This window comes from Taudactylus pleione, unplaced genomic scaffold (genome assembly GCF_031769625.1).
Source record: "Taudactylus pleione unplaced genomic scaffold, aTauple2 ptg000129l, whole genome shotgun sequence".
NCBI classification, from domain to species: domain Eukaryota; kingdom Metazoa; phylum Chordata; class Amphibia; order Anura; family Myobatrachidae; genus Taudactylus; species Taudactylus pleione.
The window spans coordinates 10,361,344-10,384,463 of NW_028284531.1; the positions used below are offsets into that span (position 1 = coordinate 10,361,344).

General features: G+C 47.5%; 1 protein-coding gene across 1 annotated transcript in view; it reads right to left on the bottom strand.

Moving 5' to 3' along the window:
* The window catches only part of HDGFL3 (HDGF like 3), a 47,203-nt gene extending 27,317 nt beyond the window's left edge, over window positions 1-19,886 (bottom strand). The window contains exons 1-2 of the mRNA XM_088472842.1: window positions 19,451-19,886; window positions 8,151-8,227 (exon numbers count right to left, since the gene is read on the bottom strand). Of these exons, the coding sequence (XP_088328968.1) occupies window positions 8,151-8,227; window positions 19,451-19,534 (161 nt within the window). The 5' untranslated portion in view covers window positions 19,535-19,886. The remainder of the gene's footprint in view (window positions 1-8,150; window positions 8,228-19,450) is intronic.
* Window positions 19,887-23,120: the final 3,234 nt, after the last annotated feature.

Here is a 23,120-nt window from a genome sequence, read left to right on the forward strand (position 1 = left end):
TTAACTCTATGGTGCCCGATGACTGACGTCACACCTATACTCCAAGGTATCCTGTGGAACCCTATGGACTTCGTAGAAATAGAGATAACAAAGGTAAGTTCTTACCATATCTCATATTTTCTACTTCAGGGTCCATAGGCTATCCACAGGATACCTTGGGGAAGTCCCAAAGCAGTATCCTTTAAGGGTGGGGACGCTCCTGTGCTGAAAGGAGAATTCGCCGCCCGAAGGAAGCATCCTGAGAGGCGAAGGTGTCAAACCTGTAATACCTCACGAAGGTATGGACAGAGGACCACGTAGCAGCCTTGCAGATCTGGACTGCAGAGGCACCACGTCGAGCTGCCCACGAAGGACCCACAGACCTAGTGGAATGAGCCTTCAAAGAAGGAGGAACCGGCAGACCTTCATGAAGATAAGCTTCAGAAATAGCCATACGGATCCAGGCTGCCAAAGTTTGCTTTGAAGCAGGCCAACCCTTTTTACGGAAACCATAGAGGACAAACAAGGCGTCCGACTTCCTAAACGAAGAAGTGCGGTCAACATAAGTCCTTAAGGCCCGCACAACATCCAAAGTGGCCTCACCCACTGAAAGACCAGGTGAGTTAAAGGCCGGAACAACTATTTCCTCGTTAACATGAAACTGGGAAACAACTTTGGGAAGAAATTCAGGTCGAGTGCGGAGCACTGCCCTGTTCCCATGAAAAATCAAGAAAGGGGGTCTACAAGAGAGAGCCCCTAAATTAGAAACACGTCTGTCCGAAGCTATGGCCAGAAGGAAAACAGTCTTAGCTGTTAGCCATTTAAGATCCACTGAGCCCAGTGGTTCAAACGGCGGTCCCTGGAGAGCCCTCAGGACCACAGCCAAATCCCAAGGCGCCACAGGTGGAACAAAGGGGGGCTGAATGCGGAGAACACCTTGCATAAAGGTGCGCACATCCGGGATTGTAGCAATCCTACGGTGAAACCAGACAGACAGGGCCTAAACCTGTACCTTCAAAGAAGCAAGGCGAAGCCCATGATCTAGTCCCGCTTGTAGGAAGGCGAGTATCCGAGTCAGACGAAATTCCCGCGGTGCATAACCTCTTGGTCGACACCACTGGAAGAACGTATGCCACACGCGATGGTATATCCTCGCGGAAGACGGCTTCCGAGCTCGTAACATGGTACGCACCACAGAGCTGGAAAACCCCCTGGACCTCAGCATGGCTGTCTCAACAGCCACGCCGTCAAAGACAGCCGAGTCAGGTCCGGGTGAAGACAGGGACCCTGTGACAGAAGGTCCGGTCGTAGCGGCAACCGCAGAGGACTGTCCACGGACAGACCTTGAAGGACTGAGAACCAGTGCCGTCTGGGCCACGCGGGAGCTATCAACAGGAGCGTCCCTCCTTCCTGTTTGAATTTCCGGATTACCCGTGGAAGAAGGGAAATCGGAGGAAACAGGTATGCGAACCGGAACATCCACCGGACGGACAGAGCATCCAGCAGAGACGCCCCTTCGTCTCTTGTGCGAGACCCGTACACCGGCAACTTGTTGTTGTGCCGGGACGCCATGAGGTCGATCTCTGGAAGACCCCATCTGTCCACCAGCAGTTAAAAAACGTCCGGGTGCAGGGACCATTCCCCCGGCTGAACGTCCTGGGGACTTAGAAAGTCCGCCTCCCAATTTAGCACTCCCGGGATGAAGACCGCTGATATGGCCGGAAGATTGCGCTCCGCCCATACCAGGATCCGAGAGACCTCCACGAGAGCCGCCCGACTTCGGGTTCCTCCTTGCCTGTTTATGTAGGCCACGGTGGTAGCATTGTCCGACTGGACCTGTACCGGACGACCCTGGAGAACCCGATGTGCCTGCCGGAGAGCATTGAAGACCGCACGGAGTTCCAAGATATTGATTGGAAGCTCCGCTTCTGTCGGCGTCCACCTGCCCTGGGACAAGTGTGGACCCGAAACTGCTCCCCAGCCCCGAAGACTGGCGTCCGTTGTCAACAGGACCCAATTTGGAACCCGGAACGGACATCCCTTGCTGAGATGGGTCGTCTGTAACCACCAGGCAAGGGACAGGCGAACCTCCGGGTTGAGCACAATCGTTTGGGACTTCAGAGACTGAGGCAGCCCGTTCCACTTGGACAGGATCAGGTGCTGCAGAGGTCTGGAGTGAAACTGGGCATATTCCACCATGTCGAACACCGACACCATGGAGCCCAGTAACCTCATCGCCGAGTGTAGAGACACCCGGCGGCTGTGCAGACAACTGCGCACCCTCGACTGTAAAGCAGAGATCTTTTCCCCCGTCACGAAGATCCTTTGCTGTCCTGAGTCCAATAAGGCTCCGAGGTGCAGAATCCGCCGAGACAGGATTAGAGTGGACTTCTGCCAGTTGATTAACCAGCCGTGCCGTTGCAGTAGTGCAATGGTCAGGTCCAAGTGGCGTAGAAGGAGCTTGGAAGATCCTGCCACTAATAAAAGGTCGTCCAAGTACGGCAACATACGGACTCCCTGCAGCCGCAGAGAAGCCGCCATGACCGCCATCACCTTGGTGAACACACGTGGTGCTGTCGCCAGGCCAAAAGGTAATGCCCGAAACTGGAAGTGGTCGATGCGGATTGCAAACCTGAGGAACTGTTGATGGCGCGAAAGAATAGGGACATGCAGGTAAGCGTCCTGTATGTCCAATGACACCATGTAGTCCCTAGGTTCCAGCGCCAGAATGATGGACCGTAGGGTCTCCATCCGAAACTTCGGCACCCGCAAAGACTTGAGCTTTGAGGTTTAGAATCGGACGATACAACCCATTGGGTTTCCGCACCAAAAAAAGATTTGAATAGAAACCCTGGCCCCTCTGGGAGAATGGAACAGGCACTATAACTCCAGCCTGGAGCATAGTGTGCAAGACCTTCCGCAGCTCCATGGCCTTGTTCCGGTCTGATGGTAGACCCGTGGTGAAGAATCGAGCCGGGGGTCTGTGCCGGAAAGAAAGGGCGTACCCTTGGGAGACCACCTCGAGAACCCAAGTGTCTGTCGTGGTAACCGACCAACACCGGGCGAACTGCAGCAGGTGGCCTCCCACTTTGGGATCCCCCAAAGGGAGGCCCGGACCGTCAGGCCGCAGGCTTGTCATCTGGCTTAGGGGCCGGACATCTGGTACTCCATGCCTGCTTCCGAGGCTTGGCCGAATTCTTAGGACCAGCCTGTCGAGGAAAAGACTGTGGTTTGGGCCTGCCCTGGGCCCTATAAGACCGAAAGAACAATGGTCCAGAACCAGAAGGAGCAGCGGCCGACGGAAGACATGCCGATTTGGCTGCCGCCAGCGTGGCCACAATCTTGTCCAGATCCGGACCGAAGAGAACTTCTCCGGTAAATGGCAACGCCTCCAAACCCTTTTTGGAATCAGCGCCCGCCTTCCAGGATCGCAACCACAAGGTGCGACAAGCAGCCACCGCTGCTGAAGAAATTCGAGACACCAGGGTACTAATGTCTAAGGCCGCCTCGTTGATATAAGTGGCCGAATCACGGAGATTACCAATCAACTCCGCCTGATCGGCTGGACAGTCGGAATCAAAAGACGCCTCTAATGAATCCGCCCAGCGCTCTATCGCTCTGGCAACCCAGCAAATGGCCATAGCCGGCCGTGCTGCCCCCCCCGCAAGGGAATAAGCGGACTTCAGGCAGATCTCCACCTTGCGGTCCGTAGCATCCTTAAGGGAGGACATGGATGGCATCGGCAATGTGGCACTACGGACAAGACGGGTCACGTGAGAATCCACCTGTGGAGGGGATTCCCACTTTGCAAAATAATTATCCGCGAACGGATAAGCCGCCGCCAGGCGCCTCTGCTGCTGGTAACGTTTGCCAGGCTGTTTCCACGCCTCCTCTAAATGGTCCACTAACTGACCCGAAAGAGGAAAGACTGTGGCATCGCCCTTCACATCTTTAAAAAAGGCATACTTGGATTTAGCCGCTGGGGGAACTTTGTCCTCAATCACCAAGGCTGTGCGGACTGCCCGAATAAGTCCAGGAATATATACTTTGGACTTAGCGTCAGCGTCCTTAGTATGGAGAGGTTCCTGATCGTAAGGATCCAGAATCTCCCCATCATCAGACGTCCCTTCGTCATCCTCATAAGGAGCCGACAGAGACGCCACCGGCCGTTTATGTGGCCGCATCACAGACTCCCCTTGCAACACATCCGACAAGTGCTGTACAGAACTCGTCAGGGAGTTAACCCATGCCGGCTCCTGAGAAACCGGGAGCGGGGAAATAGGGAGACTGTGGGGTACCACCAATTGTCGTGGGAAACCCTGCATGGGTGACGACACCACTGACTGCTGGGACAAACCCATCTGCGGAAACGCGGGCTGCGGAGTTAACTGGCCCACTAAGGTCGTAAGCGCCTGAGCGAAACAAGCCCAGGGCGGCTCCTGTACCGGTGCTGTAACCGTAATAGGCCGCGTCATTGACAAACACTGCCGGCAGAGGCCCTCCGCGCTACCCTCCCCCTCCGCTAACGGTACTTTACACGTAGTACACTGTAGCCGGAGAGGAAAATCACTTTCAGACATGATGGCACCAAGTATGTGACCCCTCTCACCAATTATATATTAAATAGGCGAGAGACCACCCTGCAGCACCGCACCGCAAGGGCTTAGCAGAAAGGACAGGGACAGTATTAAAGCTGACAGTCAGAAGAAAAGTTACAGGCAGCAGCGCTAGCACAGTCACATACAATGCAAAGAAAAATCAATTCCTGCACTAACAGCGCTGATCACTCAACTACGCAGACACAGGGCCTGGTAGGACACAGCGCTGCATACACAGACCTGCCACAGCGGAGGAGAGGTATGCGGGGGGACCCAGACCACGATGCTTCCGTCCAGTGCTTCCAGCAGCGTTCACCATGCATTGAGGAAAGATGGCCGCCGAGGAGCAGAGAGGAGGCTGGCCTGGGGGAGGAGCGCTGCTACAGGACCAGTCGGCAGTGTGCAGAGAGGGCTGTGTGCAGCGGGGGAGGCGCCGGCTGTGAGACAGGGAAGGCGCGCTCCCCTGGCATGCATTTAACCCCCGGGACGCCGCAGCGCTACCGCTCTGCTGCGGTCCGCTGTCCCAGGGGGGTAGTGGAAGTGCAGGTTCTTACCTGGCTCCACGCTGCAGCCAGTCCCCAGGGAGCCCCCTGCCTGGGGACTCTGGACCATGTAACAGCGTGGACCCACCGCGGGACCCCGCTGCTTACCTTGCTGTCCCCCTTGAATCCGGCCATGGTCCGGAACATCTGGGGTCACCGCTAGCTGTGACCCCAGATGCTCACCAGCATCCCCGGATCGGTACCGGCGTTCTGGTACCGGCGGGGGTGTAGGGAAGACAGCATGGACGTCAGGACTGACTGTCCATGCTGTAAATCCAGATGTGCAGCCACAGCTGCACTGAAGAAAGCTTCAGGGACTCTTCTAGCCCCCACTCCGACAGGTGCACCCGACGCCGGCCGGGCACCAAACTAAACTGAGGTGCCTTGGCTCGGGGGCGGGGTATAGGAGGGGGACCCTAGTGCATCCTGGGAGGCTGAAAAGCTTAACTCTATGGTGCCCAGCGACTGACGTCACACCTATACCCCAAGGTATCCTGTGGATACCCTATGGACCCTGAAGTAGAAATACACGTTTGTAAACCTAGCTTAAGGCGCACATCCACTAGGCGATATTAATAAGCGATTGCACGATTATGACATCGTAATCGTTCAATCGCTCATTAATCATGCACAATTCGTGCACTATAATGTCGGAAACGACCAGCGATGCACGCTCCCGCTGGTCGGTTCCGACATCAATCATCGCCCGAACATGCCTGTCGATCTGCCGATAACCACAGATTGGCCATGTTCTGGGATGAGGCCTACACTGAAGGACTAATCGTTCAGTGTAGGCACTGCAGGGGATGGGGAACGACGGTACGATTACGATGTTACGTCTTAACACATGGGACACGTACTATTATTTTTAACTAGGACCCAGTACACTCGTTAGTACATTTTTTTGGATTATGTCTTTTTCTACATACATATGCCTAAATGTGTCCAACTGTAAAAGAGGCCCATTATATTTACAAAGATAAGCTATTTTATATACTGTAGTTGCCTCATTTTTCTGAATGGTTATTCCACAGATAATGCATTTTTAACTGCCTGCGCAAAAATATATTTATCCATTTTTGCCAAAAGAAACACAGTTGTGTTGGTTTAATTGTAACGATAGCTGACACAGGGCTTGATTCAGACCCACTCGCGAGCGCATAGCACTCGCAAGCGGGTTGATTTTCCCCCACTGCACATGCGCTACCTCCGGCCTGTGCATGAGCGAGCCCAGGCGAGCGACGGTAGCTCTGTCGCTCCAGGGCTCACTACAAGACGGGGCGGCTGTCGATGGTGAGTGACAGCTCGCCCCATTTTATAGGTGGGGAGGGGGGTTGTCTGCACAAAAGCAGGCGTTCCTTTAGGAACGCCTGCTATTTGTGGGCGGCCCTACTGACATCACTTGTGATGTCAGTAGTGGACTTCCTGTTCTATTAGAGGGGTCTCGACGCAAGCCCGATGGTCGCGATAATCGTGTGGGCGTACACAGTCTGCTGGGCTCGCAAGCCGGCCAGCCAGAGTAAGTTGAGGTGTACTCAGCTGGCTGCCCACCCGGCACTGCCGAAACTCGCCATCGACCACCAATGGTCGCGATGGTGATCCCAACACTGTGACCTCCGTCGTAGTGCTGGGATCGCAAATGCAGCAGGGGGTGTCATACACCTCCTGCTGCATTTGCATGATTGCAAGGATCACATTGCAAAGCTTCCTGCGTGCACTACACACTACAGTATATGCCTGCGTGCAGCTTTGCAAGTGCGATCCTTGCTGAATCAGGCCCTCTATCTACAAGGGCTCGTTTCTTATTAGTGTATGCAGTCACAATGTCAACAATGAATAGTTGACAGTAAAAATGTCTACACTGTTATGTAGACATTCAAAATGTCGACATATTCAAAATGTTGACATTTCATTATATTAGTATTTGCCACTCATATCTTCGTATAGATTAATTATTATAAAATAAAATGTATGCTGTTACAAATTCATTTCATCTATATTACTTAAAGTTTTAAAAATTAAGTTATATTCTAAAATGAAAAACTGCTTCTACCTCTGTAATGTGGTAGGATGATACTTGGGGCTGAATCCAATTACCCATGAATTGGCTGTATCTATTATCTTTTTTCTATGAGCTGTATTTTCCACTGACAACTCTTCGCCACACTAGCACGCACCTGTAGTGAGCCTAGCACCCAACTTGCAACTCAGAACACACCCTTGCCACTATAGCACCATCTCCTTGCTACCCAGACCATCCCCAGTGACTGGTTCTCACCACTTACTAGCTAGACCACCCATCACCTAATGGGGCCTAGCACCCAACACTTGCAACCCAGAACACACCCATGCCACCCTAGTGCCCTCTCCCTGCTACCCAGATCACCCCTAGCGACTCAAGCACCCACCACTTACTAGCTAGACCACAAATCGACACCCTAGCACCCACCCCTAGTGGGCCTTGTACCCATCACTTTCAACGCAGAACACACCCTTGCCCCATAGCACCCACCCTTTCTGTTTTATTATATATTAATTAATTCACAGTAAGATGTTAATGGCAAATACTAACATAATATTCACCTGTCAACATTTTGATTGTCAATATTTTGTACAGTCAACAATTTCACTGTCAACATTATCAATGTTGACTTTTTGTACCAGATTCTTCTTCGTTCTCACCTTTTTGTTTCTGTCAACTATCAGTAAAAGATGAGCGTTTATAAAAGCTGTCTGCCTAAACCAGAAGTAGGAATAACATGGGAAGATTTATTTTTTAACATATTCATTTTTATTCATCACTAAATGTCACAGTAGGCTGTTCACATCCCAGTCTGATGTAGTGGTACAGTATAAATAAAATGGTATAAATAAAATTGTGTATTAAAACATTAATGCAGACTCAAATAGGATTTCTCAATATAGTTACATTTTGTGGAAAATTTGCCGAAATCTCGCTGGTTCTATAGTCTCGCAACCTACGGCATAACTGCCTATGTGTTTTACACATTACAAATCTGGAAAAACTTACGTCTCATGGGTTCCAAAAAAGAAGATCGGAAATTTGTTTGCTGGTGGTTTCACAGCTCCTTCCGGTAGTTCATCAATCTGTGGAACAATAAAACATGTTTGGATTTTTTTAAACTAGTGATTTCCTTTGAATTTATGTTAGTGGCAACAGTATTCAAAACCGATGTCTTTGTGTTAGAATGAGTTACTGGCTCTGATGCAGACAATGTAGCTTTCATTATCTCATGTCGTATTATACCTGTAGTTACATGAGCAGCAAAGTGAAATCTATGGCCCTCATTCAGAGCCACTCGCTAGCGGCAGTACGCTCGTTCCGAGCGATGTTCGCACATCTGCGCATGCGTACGGTTTTTAGTACGCATGCGCGAACCAGTCAGTGCGGCCAAAAATCGTTGGTACGCAATATAGCGAGGGCCTGCTATTTTGAGTGACAGAATGAGGCGTATGTGGGTGGTAACAGGGGAAGGTGCTTGAAAACGGGGAGTGGAGATCCGAACGCAGGCGTGCTTAAAGGTCAAAACGGGCGTTTTAAGGGAGTGCATAATTAATACAGCAGCGTCATTGACCACGTCACTTGGTTTTTTTTAACTCAGAACTGCTCGCAAAATAGCGGTTGAAAACACCAACCACAAGAATAGCGAGCAGTTCATACGCTGTACGATGTACTCGATTAATCTAATAAATAGCGGACATGACGTATGGTGCGTGCGGCCAGGGGGCGTTTTTATCAAAAAAACGAGCGTATGTTTTGCTCGCTCGTTCAGACTTAGAGGTGGGAACAGACTGCAATTTGCGAACGGATCATTTGAATAGCCACCCCTTGTTTTTGAACGAACGACCACAAATAGCGAACGGCTCTGAATCAGGCCCTATGTACTTTGCTACATAGTACTTAGATAGCAGTCTTAACATGAGTTCTTAATAATGCCTGCTAATATTGCCCATTTCATTATAACATGGTATTTAGAGAGGAGCACATCTTGCTGAACTGTGTAAAACTGCCCCCCCCCAAACAAAAAAAAAAAAGAAAAGAAAAAATGACCTCCTAAAACTGTACTTAACATAAAATTTCCTTTTAGAATAGCAAGAACCATTTTGTACTAGAAAAATACTTTAACTTTGATTCCACCTACAACTTACAATTTTGTGTTGGATAGAGTTCAATAAGTTATTTGAAAATACATGCTACTCTGCAATAAAACATTCATAAAGGGGAGCATCGACAACACAACTGCTTGAAAATGGAGTGAAGAACGCAGGACATACATAAAGCAGATATCAACAAGGTAGACAAAATGATTGCAGACATGAAAACAAACTGTAGGGAGGGCCCTGAACACGAGAGAGTTTACACAAATTAGAAAAAAGAGTATACAGGTATGGGGTGATCTTGTGGGGTATTCATTGTTTAATCATTCACATCAGTTCTTGCTCCTCTCATCATGGCACACAAACGCAGCTCTCCCCACGGTATTGTAGATGTGTGAGGACATGTGTGGCATGCAACATCGACAGTGAAAAGGTCGACATGCCAAAGGTTTACTGTCAATAGGTCGACCATGATTCTGTAGACATGTATTTAGGTTGACAGAGTTAAATGGTCAACACGTTGAAAAGATTGACATTTAACATTTCAACACTAAAATGTAGAATTTTTTTTTATTTTAGCCTAACCCTAAAAATCATAAAAAAACATTTTAGTGTCAACGTGTTAAATATCAACCATTTCAATCTGTGGGCCATTTATCCCTGTCAACCTAAATGCATGTCTGCAGAATGATGATTGACCTAATGACCATGTCAACCTTTTCACTGTCTACATTCATAATGTACTGACCTTGTGAATGTTGACCTTTTTAATGTCAACCAATCAACCAGATACCATGTGTACAGCGTTTACTGCTCTCTAGAAATTGTGATAAAGTGAGGCTGCAAACCAAGAGTAAATGTGCACTAACCTACAGCAACCGAACATGTTTTCTCTAATTGCCTAACTTGATCAAAACTAGGACTAATTAAATACAGCCTGGTTGCTATGTGTTACAAAACAGCAAACAAGCCCAGGGCGTGTAGAAGACCATCACCTCACCAAGTGCTGATGTTGCTTTTTTAGCGAACAGTTGGTGTGTAACTTATGCTATGTACTAGTGAATTTGCTACCTGGTGTTTCTTGCTGATCCTGAGCTGTCCCTGGATTAGCCTGTCTTGTTCTCCAATTAAACATTTGCATAACTCCAACATCCTGCAGCAATATGAAAATGTATTTCAGTGCTGGAGGAGCATTGAAATTGAGCAGATCCATCTTTAGAGCTCAATATGAGTAGTATATAGATAATTGATTTAGTACAATTACACTGATCCACTATATTGTTGATGAGCTTTGTTTCCTGTCCCCAAAAAGCTGCTTATAATTAACAATGGTAGCTTATGTAAATGGACATAATTAAAGTTGTTCTTTCATGATAATTATATTATTTACACCCTTCTACTACTGTAGTACTTAAGTGGGGCTGCTATACGTCACCTCACCATTTATTCAATTCGGCAGGGTCCAGATACTTTGCAATGGGATGCAGTCAGAAAGCCGATGGCCGAAATGCCAGGGGACTAATGCCAGGCGTCGAAATCCCAACACCTGTCAATAGGCCTATGCCGGGAGCCCGACGCCTGGCATACCGAACGAAGGTAAGCTGGGCGCCGGGTGCGGACAGCTGCGGGGGGGAGGGGGGGTTGTTTTAGGGCTCCAGGGAGGGACTTAGGGTTAGGCAATCCCCCGGGACGGTTAGGCTAGGGGAAGGGGGGGTTAGGGTTAGGCACCCCTGGGGGAGGTTAGGGTTAGGCACCCCTGGGGGGAGGTTAGGGTTAGGCACTCCCCTGGGAGACTTAAGTTAGGGGGGGTTAGGTTTAGGCACTTACAGGGGGGGATAGGGTAAAGTACTTGGGGCAGAGGTTAGGGTTAGGCACCCCTAAGGGAGAGTTAGAGGGGGGGGAATAGGGTTAGTAATACTTAATAAACTCACCTGTCGGGATCTTCTCTTGCCGGTCTTCCGGCATCGGGATTGACATGCGTCCGGCAGTATTTCATACCGATCCCTTTGCAATGCATACACAGAACTGGGATTTCTGTATATTTGCAGATTCCCCCAGTAGCTATGATCAGATTAACACTAACTACAGTTTTAAACAAATTATCTAGACAGCATATGTGATTAATCTGCATAGCTAGAACTTGGATGGCTTTGGTGGGCTCTGACTTCCAGGAGTGGCTAGCTTCAGTCAATTAAACTACTAATCATGAACGTTTTGTATACACTATCAGAAATGTTATTCCAAAATGTACACGTGTTTGGTCCAAATGTAGTTGGGGAAAATATTTTTTCTACATAATTCACAAAGTTCGTATATAATTCACCTAGGGCCTGAGTCATTACCGAGCACAACTGCGATTATGCACGCAATTGGGTGATTGTTGCGTACTGCCCATACGTATGCATCGCGGTGCGTGAACCGGCCACTGCGATCGGGACTGCGATCGCAGTGACCACGCAGACCCATCGCAGAGTGATTGACAGGAAGTGTCGTTTGTGGGTGGTGTCGGGGGGTGGTCGGAGAAACGCAGACATGACAGGGCATTTGAACACCGTTGCATGGGCGTGCATAAATTATCCACTGCGATGCCGTACGCAGCCTGAGTACTCATAGAGTGCGATGAGGTTAGCAATTCCTGAGTAAGGTCAGAACTTGTGCAAGTGTGCGTGAGGCTGCGATGGTACTCTATGTTACCGATGGTTTCACAGTCTTGCTCAGATTACGGATGTGTGTAAGGTAAAGTGGGCGTCCTTGTGTTGTGCTGCGACGGCATAGCGATCACAATGGATTAGCATACCATCACAGTGAAACTGCGTGCGTAATCGCTATTGCAATCGCAGTTGCGATCCGTAATGAATCAGGCCCCTAGACACCAGTTCCCCCCATTTTCCTGTTTCAATGTATTTATGTTCCCATTATGATGGATACATTGCAATTTAGCCTTTGTGAACAGATCATAATTTAATCTGAGACTTTATACATATTTAAGAATATTGTTTCGATCTGTTTTTTGTTAAAACTTAAAATGCAACATAATACAGTAACTTGATACAAAAACAGTTGTTGCTGACAATACCTATGCACAGCAAATGAAACAATGGATAAAAATAAAATAGTAGGCAACATGAAGTCACATACATAATTAATGTAAACAGTATAAATATACCTGATATAAACACAGTAACATCAAAGTACAGAACTAAAACAAATTACATCCATTTGGATATGCAATATAGCAGCAGAATTTATATGTGCCCTCCCTACCATCTATGGAAAACATCATTTTACTGTAGCTCAGGGTAATATTGTCTAGTGCAGGCATGTCAAACTCAAAATACCAACCAGGCCGAATATTCAAGGTCTAAAGGTGCATGCACACGGGACGATTCGCTCCATGAACTAAATTGTCCCGTGTCCCCAGCAGGGGTGTGCTTAGTGTCGTTAATGACACTGAACAGAAACACTGAACGATTTAGTTCAGTGCCGGGCTCCCTCCCTCATCCCCGAACATGTTCAACCTGACATTATCGTCAGGTTGAACAGGAGGTTCGGGCGATGAAAGTTAACTACCAACTACAAACGGGAGCGCGCATTGGTAGTTATCGTTCATCGTTTTGGGGCAAAAACTGAACGATATCTGTATCGTTCAGTCGTCCAAAATATCGCTGCGTGTGTACGCACCTTAAGTGTGTGTTGGCCGCAAGAAGAAAAAAGTCTTATATACAATGAAAGGCCCCCTGTATTAGAACCCCTTATGCAATGCCACTGTAGTTGTGCCCATTATGCAATGCCCCCTGTATAAGAGCCCCTTATGCAATGCCCCCTTTATAAGAGCCCCTTACGCAGTGCCCCCAGTAGTGTCCAATATGCAGTGCCCCCAGTAGTGCCCCTTATGCAATGCCCCCTGTATTAGAGCCCCTTACACATTGCCCCCAGTAGTGCCCATTATGCAGTGCCCCTAGTAATGCCCCTTATGCTCTGCCTCCAGCAATGCCCGTAGTACTGCCCCTTAGGTTGTGCACCCAGTAATGCCCCTAGTAGTGCCCCCAGTAATGCCCCTTATACTGTGGCCCCTCCCTGTATAGAACAGGCCCCACTCCCCTGTGCAGTACTTACCTCTCTTCATGCTGGTCGCTGGGCACCGCTCCCGCGTAGTCGCTGCCTGGATCTAACAGGGCAGGCTCCTCTCATCGCAAGTGACGTCATGACGTCACCCGCGCACTGAATCACTGGGAACGTTGGCCACAGAAGCGATCAGAGGTTACTTTAGTCTCTGATCGCTTCAGAGACCAGCGTTCCAAGTTTTAAATAGAGTAAACACAAATATTATGTGGCCCAGTCAGCCCTGCCGTGATCGGAGCGCAGCTCCGAAAGCGGAAGAGGTGACTGGGCCACATAATTTATGTTGGGCCGCATAAAGTGTTTATTTGGGCCGCATGTGGCCCGCGGGCCGCGAGTTTGACATGCCTGGTCTAGTGGATCATCAGACAATAGTTACTACGGCACCACATCATCTGAAAGAAAGAACAATGCCACAGACAAAAATGGGTAATATTGTTTGAAAGAGGTTACTCCACTCTTTCAAACCTCAGGGCCTCCATAGGGAAGATAGGGCACATTTGGTGCCATCCACTGTAAAAAGTAAGTTTTCTTTAGTGCTCGGTAATATTGGGTCTGATTCAGAGGTGGAGCTATTGTAGTTACTGTGAATTTATGCTAATACTGCAGCCAATGGGCTGTCTGTTGAGATATCCACCAGCTGTGGCTGTAATCCGCTGCAGTGCGCAAATAGTTGCACCATCGAGCAAACATTAACCGCACCATCGGACATCACAGCAACCCTATGGTTACTCAGAATCTCCGAAGGTACATGACCGCCTGTGCCAGTGGAAATGCGTCTTCTGACACCGGCATGTACCTGACACGCCTGCCAACGAAAGCCACCCCCCAGTCACCGCACAGGATTGCCTGTGCGGTACCCCAGCGTTAACCATCGGGATGCATGTGCAGTGCGTTTCATACACATGGGCAATTTTAAAACGTCTGGCTTGTTTCAAATGCATTAACCTATGAATCAGGCCCATTGTCTGGTGATCAATGCTCGGCTAATCTTCCTCTCCAGACGTTCTACATCTGCTTCCCCTCTCCTTCAAGCCCTACACTGGCTCCCCTTCCCCTTCAGATGCCAATTCAAGGTTCTTACATTCGCCTACAAAGCCCTCACCAAATCCTCTCCCGCATACATTTCTGACCTTTTCTCCCTTCACACTCCCACCCGTCCACTTCGCTCAACTAATGCATGCCGCCTCTCTTGCCAACTGATTACTTCCTCCCACTCCAGCATCCGAGATTTTGCCCGTGCTGCTCCCTACTTTTGGAATGCTCTCCCTCTCCCTATCAGACTCTCCACCTCTCTACAAATCTTCAAACGGGCTCTCAAGACCCACCAATTCATCAAGGCCTTTCAGCACTCATCCTAACCCACCTCATGCTCTTTCCTTCCTATCTTCCCCTTCTGTGTCATGCCTGTCTGTCTGCCCCTCCCCTTAGAATGTAAGCTCTCATGAGCAGGGACCTCTTCCCTCATGTGCTTCTCTTTACATTTTCTTCTACTCTCTACTCCAGAGGTTTTCAACCACTGTGCCGCGGCACAGTAGTGTGCCGCGGGCGGTTGTGAGGTGTGCCGCAGCGCTAGAGCCGCCGGTCACATTAAAGAGCTGCGGCCCGGGCAGCGCTGCCACTGAGCTCCTCTGGGAGGCTCAGGGGCACGCCCGGGCCGTGACCTGCCTGAACGCGGCAGCGTGACATCACAGGTCACGCATGCCGCGTTGCCTGCCTTTCCTGCCTGCCCGCCCCAACAGAGTCTCAGCCAGTCCTTTCCTCCCGCTCGCGGCCAGCCAGTCCTTCTCTCCTTCCCGCCTGCGACCAGGCAGTATTCCCACCTTCGCCAGCGGTTAGCCACCCCTTCACTAACTCCTGCCTGCGGCCAACCAGTACTACCCGCCCGCGACCAGCCACTCCTCTCCCACCCGCAAATGGCCAGCCAGTACATCTCTCCCTCCAGCGGCAAGGAAGCCCTTTCCTCCTAGCCGCCCGCGACCAGCCAGCCACTGCTGACAGCTCTGCACCGTGGGAACCTGCAGCCGATGACAGACAGGTAAGTCTAAAAAAATTGACATTTATTTTTGATGTGGTAGCCAGTATGATTTGATTTTGTGGAGAGCAATGTGTTGCTGTTTTTTTGTTTGTTTCTGTGGGGGTCCTTGTTATTTTTTTTTTCTGTGGTTGCCTATGTTATTTTTTTCTGTGGGGGTCTATTATTTTTTTTTCTGTGGGGGCCCATGTTATTTTTTTCTGTGGGGGCCTATGTTTTTTTTTTTGTGGGGGTCTATGTTAATTTTTTTCTCTGGGGGCCTATGTTTTTTTTTTCTGTGGGGGCCTATGTTATGTTTTTTTATGTGGAGGCCAATGTATGTGTGTTTTATATCTTTGGGGCCATTGTATGTGTGTTTTATTCCTGTGAAGGCCAATGCGTGTTTTTTTATGTGAGAGCCAATGTGTATGTTTTTGCATAGGTCACGCACGCCGCATCGCCGGATGGTGTGCCTTGGCAATTTTAAAATCTTGCCTAGTGTGCCTCGAGTTGAAAAAGGTTGAAAATCACTGCTCTACTCCCCATAAGGGCGCCAACTCCCGGCAGCTTATTGTGAGTGCTTTAATCACTATTGCAGCAATGTATATAAGTCGTGTCCTTGTCCTGCACTGTAATGTACTGTAAGTTAGTTGTTTCTTGTTCACCTATTAGTTCTATGTACTATGTAAGGCGCTGCGTAACACTTGTGGCGCCATATAAATAAAGGATAATAATAATAATCATCACCACATAATAAGTACAATAATGATTTTGGTGCGCAATTAAATTTGCCTCCACTGCTGCTAGCGAATCCTCACTGGTGGTCAGTACCGATGGGGGGCATGTAACTTATTTTTTTTCTTATGAAGTCCCTTGATGCGGATTATGAGTGGGACACTTTTACATATATGTGGGTAACAAATCCCACTCATCATCAGCAACGTAGGAGTAAAAGAAGACTGTAATACCGGAACCCTTTCTGTTAATTGAAGCCGCTAAAATGATTTGTCACCTATATAAGTTGAAAAATTGTGAAAATGAAAGCACTTTTTTGTTTTGATCAATGCTTAGATAACCAAGCATGCCAAGGAGGCTATTCCTTATTCATTCCTCTTAGCAATTAAACAAGAAAATGAATGTGACTCATAACAAAATTAGCTAAAAACAAACCCCAATACTGTATTTTCGAACAAAGCAACACACGATTCTTGCTTTAAACACCTGCATGAAAATATGTGATGATCAGTCTTACATTGCATTGCTCAATCATGCTTCCATAACCAAACATATATATTCACTCTAACATCTGTAGATACAAAGTGAAAACATATGAAAGCTCTGGAGCACGGTGTTTGCCAATACTAACATGAAAGAATCTAGACATGCGATTTCAGTTAAATTATGTCTGGATTGAAGTCACAATCCTTTTTCCTCAATAAGATACAGCTTCGGAAGGGGTGAGCAAACATGGAGATGGTTTTTCCTCCTTACAACTGTATCTGCTGAGCACTGCTAGTGAATGAAAAGAAAACACAGCGGAAGCCATGGAGGTGTGGTGTTCCTAGTAAATGCATGTGTACAGCCTGATCCTGCTGAATCTCCATTATTACAGACCGCTTTCCCAGAGAAGCAGTCGCCCCTCGCCGCCTATCTATTCTCAAAGACAATCATTGAATCCCCTCTTCATCAAATCCCTATGGTTTTGAAGCTATGCTATCTTTCTTATAGTATATTTCCTTGGCTGTATACATTATATACTAGGAAGATCCACAAAGAGAGGGCATTATCATATTTGATTACACAGTGCGGTTAGCAGTATTTTATTTTTTCTGCTACATATATTATATAATGCAATATATTATAATATTAGCAGAGATCCTTATGTGTCTAGGAACCAAGGTCTGATAACTTAGTGATTTAAATGAAAATGTATAAACCAAACAAAATGTACAGCCCACGTCTCTATGGTGAGTCTGATATTAGCCTGAAGAAAAAATCAAGGATTACAAGATGAAATGAAGGTATATGGGAAGAGAGATGATCATTATTTTTTGCAGAGATAAGTCGTTTTGGAAAAATCACTGTCATTTCATATACAATGTTTGACTATAAGATGATTGTACAGAGATACCTTTTAATCCATGAAAAAATGTTATTTTTATAATACAAATGTAGCACTTGTTTTACAAATGTTGACATAGATAAATAAAAACAGTATAATGTTTAGAAAACCAGGGTTACCATTTGGTAATGGGGTAATCATTGTAAGGGTATCTGAATTTGCAGATGAACATGTTTACAGCTACTGCAAACACTAATACCTTGAGTAAACACAGTTTGGACCCTGAGATTAATAAGCAAACATGCCATTTATGATGCTAATCCAACCCGGGAGGTAAACGTATTGTTTCTCTAACAAACAACGTGCCTCAGAAAATTATACTACAGAGATTTTTAAGTTATTAGCAGTAAATGCAGACAAATGTTGTCAGTCATATATAATCCTGACGTCATTTTTGATATATCAAACATATATCTAGAATACTGATGTTACCTTAATAATATTGACATTATCCACATTAGTTTGTCTAAAGAGAACAATCAGGTGGGCATTCAAGGTGAAATTCTCAACAGGAGAAATGCAGCCTTAATTAAGGTTTTTGCTGAGAAACAGGAGGGGGCATCCCTGACACCTTTCTTTCTCTGGATACCGAAAAATGTGCCAGTCTCCAAATCCATCCCCAAATGTGTCTCCATGACAGCTACTCTGATGCAATATATCTATGTATCTATGTTTATTTCTATATACACTATAGATATATATAATGTATGCTATTTCCATATTATATTATAATATCACACTTATCAGGGCTCATTAACACATATGGGCATGGAAACTGGGAATATGCTGTTTTATAACATTATAAACGTTCCATTAGTATATTACAAAGCATTGGTGGGAACGAGTCCATTAATACTATTTTTAATGCAGTTTTCAGACATTAGAGAGTCCACGAAAAATTCATTGCTGGGAGCAAAATGTGAATAAGTCCTCAAAGTGTCCTACATTGAACTTATCATTAGACCAAAGCATATATTAATGATCAGACAAATTATAGGTACGCTTCCCTTATGCTTCATGTCAAATTTCTACATAAGGGAACATGTATGGTAAATATGTAGGTAATAGTCTTATATGTATATAATAATCATACTCAACTACAGGAATAACTAATTGCATGTTACAGAGCATATAGTTTACCTGCGGCCAAACAAAAATCAGTATCAATGTTACCACAGAAGAAACTGTAAATTCTACTACAATTATAATGTAACTGAGTGAAGTTAAATAGAAGCATTATAAATTGACCTCTCTTTTCGTGAATCTTTCTTGGTGAAGTTGGCTTAGGCGACCTACGGCTCTCTTCTCTAGCTACAGTGGAACTAGAAGTTCCAGAATGCCCTTCACCCTGCTTAGCTATGCTAGGCAAAGTCAGTTTTAATAAATAACCAACATCTCTCCCTCTGGCATCCTCCTTATGGAGAGAGGTATTCTGTCACCTGCAGCACCATTTGTTATTGTGGAACTAGAAGACCCAGCATGCCCTGCCAGTCACAGTAACCTGTGGCTCCCCTAGTGTAGGTATATGTCCGGTCCCAGTATGCCTTGCTAGTCTGGCACAACATGGTGGGGTGGCAGCTCCATATCTGCTGGAGGCTGCCAGGTTGCAGAACTCTGTATGTGTACAATGTAACCTGAGACCTTAATGTCTCTGCATGCAGAGCTACTGCCTCAGTATGACACTGATAACAAAGGATACATGTGTATATAGGAAACTCATGCAGTGTAGTGTGTGCTCTCCGGGTATAGGGTACACTGGTCCAGCCTCGGCCGCCTATGGAGGATGCTGCCAGGCATACAGAAGGATGCTCCAGCACAGGCCCCATGCATCACCTGGGATCGCAGCCGCTGCTGCCCCACCCCCCCAGGGTGCCATATACAGACGGGTAGTGGGGGCGGTTTCGCGCCCTTTTGTGGTGCCCAGCTTCGTGCCCACATACGCCCCGCGGGCACTCACCCTGGCCGGCCAGTGCGGGTAGCCCTTCATCTTGGCAAACACCAGTTCTCCAGCCTTGTAGTCCCGGGGCCTGGGCCGAGCCATCCTGTCCTCCTCCAGCCCTCGCAGCAGCAACAGCAGCGACACACAACCCTTCCGCCCCCTCCGTCCTGCGGCAGCCGCTGCTGGAGATGGGGGAGTGTGCGATGTACAGCAGTAGTAGCAGCAGCAGCAGCAAAAGGGGGCAAGAGAGGCCCCACAGACAGCAGCCGCCTCCCCTCACACAGCCCCCCTAACAGGACGTCTCCTAATCAGGCCCTACCCAACGTGCGAGCCCCGGACACCCGCCGCCGCCGCCGCCGCTTTCCGTCCTCCTGCCACACGGACTGCCACAGCCTGGCGCTGCGAGTGAGGAGGGAGAACAGGGCTGCGCTCGGCGATGGAGAGTGGGCAGAGACCTAATACAAATAATAATCTCTCACTGTGCGGCGCTGGGGTGTCTCTACGGGTATTTCTCTAGGTTCACAGACGGCTTGGTGGAATAAATAAAAGTCGGGGTGCCCAGTACTGGTCCCTATTATATATTCTTGCTTCATTCATTTTTGACAGAATTATATGTAAATGGAATACAGGATAAATGGTAACATAGAGTAATTTTTTGGCGGTGTACTATTGGCATCACGTCTACCTATAGTACTTGTGCTGACAATAGTAGTGGCAAATATATGCTCGGGCACTATCTTTAAGTTTAAGGGGTCAATCCCATTAGGTGTGAATTGCGAGATGCGAGTTGCGATTTTTCACTTCGAATTCGCATAGGTCTATTTCCTAAGCAGTGTTAGGAGACAGAGTGAAAAGTGATAAGGTGCCAGCCAATCAGCTCCCAACTGTCATCTCACAGGCTGTGTTTGAAAAATGACAGTTGGGAGCTGATTGGCTGGCACCTTATCACTTTTCACTCTGTCTCCTGACACTGCTTAGTAATACCCCTTTTCCACCTAAATTCCGGGTCTGACCCGGAGTTGGAACAAAGGGCCTGATTCAGAGCCGCTCGTTAACAGCAGTACGCTCGTTGCGTTCCGATGTTGAGAAAGCGCGCATGCGTCGGTGTAACACTGCGCATGTGCGTACGGCATATTGCAAGGTTTTTTTGTCTCGTTCGTCAAATAGCATACAGGAAGTGACATGTCAAATGTGATTGACAGAACAGGGCGATTTTGGGCGTTGACGGGGGTGGAGATGGAAAAACGCAGGCGTGGCGAGGCGTTTTTGGGGCGTACATACATTATCAGATGCGAACGTCAAATGTGTTCGTACCAACTCATACGTCACTGGATGATCCTCTTTCCCTTCAAAATGCTCGCACAGCTTAGGGTCTGGATTACTCGACCACATTGGCGATGGCCTCCTCCGTCCCGGCCCTCCACGATGTTGCATCGATTAATCACGGCTTGTCAGAAAAACAATTAGTGTTGTATTGAAAACCGGCTTGGAATGTGTTTTGAAATCAGTTTTTTGGGTTAGCACAAAACCGTACGCAGGTGGAAATCATAGCTGCTAATGTCAGGATTACACAATTAGCGTACATTTGTTGGTGGGTTTTTTTGGGTTGATATTTGGTTTTTGGGCTATTGTAACAATAATGTCATCATGTTTGTGTGTTTTTTTCCATTTTGCTTTTGCCTGGAGAATTTGCATCCTTATGTAAATTTTAAAGTGTTCCTTAAAGAGCCCTTTTTTTTTTTTTCGGTTAAATTTTGGGGGAGCTCGTTTTTGCCTTGTGGGCCAGGATTAAATGTAAACCATTTCTACAATAATGTCAGAATACAATGTCGAACATTTTTAAAAATTTTATTGGAAAATAAAAACATTTTCATGCACATTTTTGGCCCCAACATTTTTTGCAGTGTTATTCCCAAAAAATTTTTTAATTGTGCAAACATAAAAGGTATGGAAACTTAAAACTAAAAATTAAAAACAATTCACAAGAAAGGAGAGGGAAGTTTTGGCCAGAAAGGAATATGGGGCAAGCACAGAAGGAGTGTGGGAAAAGTAGCCAGTGCTGTCAACGTTTTTTCCCCCGTTTGGATGGGGGAGGGAGGGCGCCAGACCGGGTCCGGGATGTCATCGGGCTGGCCCGTCCAGAGGCAGATGTTGTGGCCTCTGGACTAGGCACATTTGGAGGATTGGCTGATGTTGTGCCAGAGGTGGAGGAGCCTGATGTTCCGGCAGGAAGGGAGGTCGGCTCCACCATGTGCTGGCGAACGAGCTGCTCCAGGGCATTGGCGATGCGGATGTTGGCCCTGGTATTTTCCGCCAGGGCCTGACCGATGGTCACGTTGGCCGCAGCATTTTGCTCCAGGGCCTCAGCCACCCGTACCAGACTGGCGTCCATCCTCTGCAGAATCTCCGTATGGGAATCCGATTTAAAATTGAGTTCTGTGAGGAGGGACACTGCCTGCGAGGGGATTGCCCTGGACTGGCTTCTGCAGGGTCCTCAGCCGGATGTACTGGTTCCTCCCCTGCAGAGCCAGCAGAAATTCTGCGGCCAAGGCTCCCCTCTGGAGCAGACTCATCCGCCTGTGTCTCTGTTGGAAAAATGAGAAAAGAGTCACATTAGAATCTACATATTGGCACAATAACATTTCAGAGTTGGTGACATCACAATATTTACCTTGGACAACATGAGGAGCCGCAAAGTCTGGCATGTCCGTATCCATGTTGGACACGCCAAACACCTCCACAGCCTGCACACACCCCTGTGCCAGCTCTTCTAAATCATTCAACTCCAATGACACAGGGGTGGGTCCCCCACCTGTACCCCTTGCATGCCTAGCCCTGTCCGCCAGTTTTTGCTTCAGGCAATATTTGAAGTCGGCCCATCTGTGGGTGAAATTGGAACCATTATCCTTTTGTTTTAAATGGGTTTTGGTTTTAGCGGGGTCAAGTTTTTACTTACCGCCGTTTGACATCGCGGGCTAGACGGACATAATCACCCACCCTATTGACAGCACTGGCTACCTCCTCCCACATTCTCCACTTCTGGATTGCACTCATATTCCTGTCTGCCTGTGGCAGGATGTCCACACACTTCTGAACCAAAACCTCCATCTCCTTTCTTGTGAATTGTGGCTGCCTTTTCTTTTTGCCAGCTTTGGCCGGAATACTGGGCCCAGCAGCCTCTTCCATGTCATCCTCCTCACCTATTTGTGTAAATTTGGTGAATTGTCAACTTCACAACTTGCACAATATTATGTTTCTAATTAATCATTGAGTCTAAATGCCTGAAATACTTACCGCCAGACTGTTGTCCATTGTTTCCCTGGTCTGTAGCCATGTCTTATCTCCAAACAAGAAATACACCAGAACGTTTTTTTTTTGGCTCGTGACGTATTTATACATGCGTCCTTATTTTTCGGCCGCATCATTGATTGTGCGTTCCTATGATCCCTCCTTAATTTGTGCGAGAAACTAAACACTATTTATGGCTTGGGGCGTCTCGAGTCGAGGTGGCGGTTGGTTGTTGGAGGTTACGTTGGTCGGAGTGGATTGTTGGCGGCTTTTGGATTTGGCGTTGTTGGGAGTTGTTTTTGGTTTGTCTTTTTCTTTAATTTTTTTCCGTTCGCTTTTTTTCAGGTGGTTTTTTTTTTTGGCGTGTATTTATTTGATAAGTTTTTGGCCGTCTAACTTT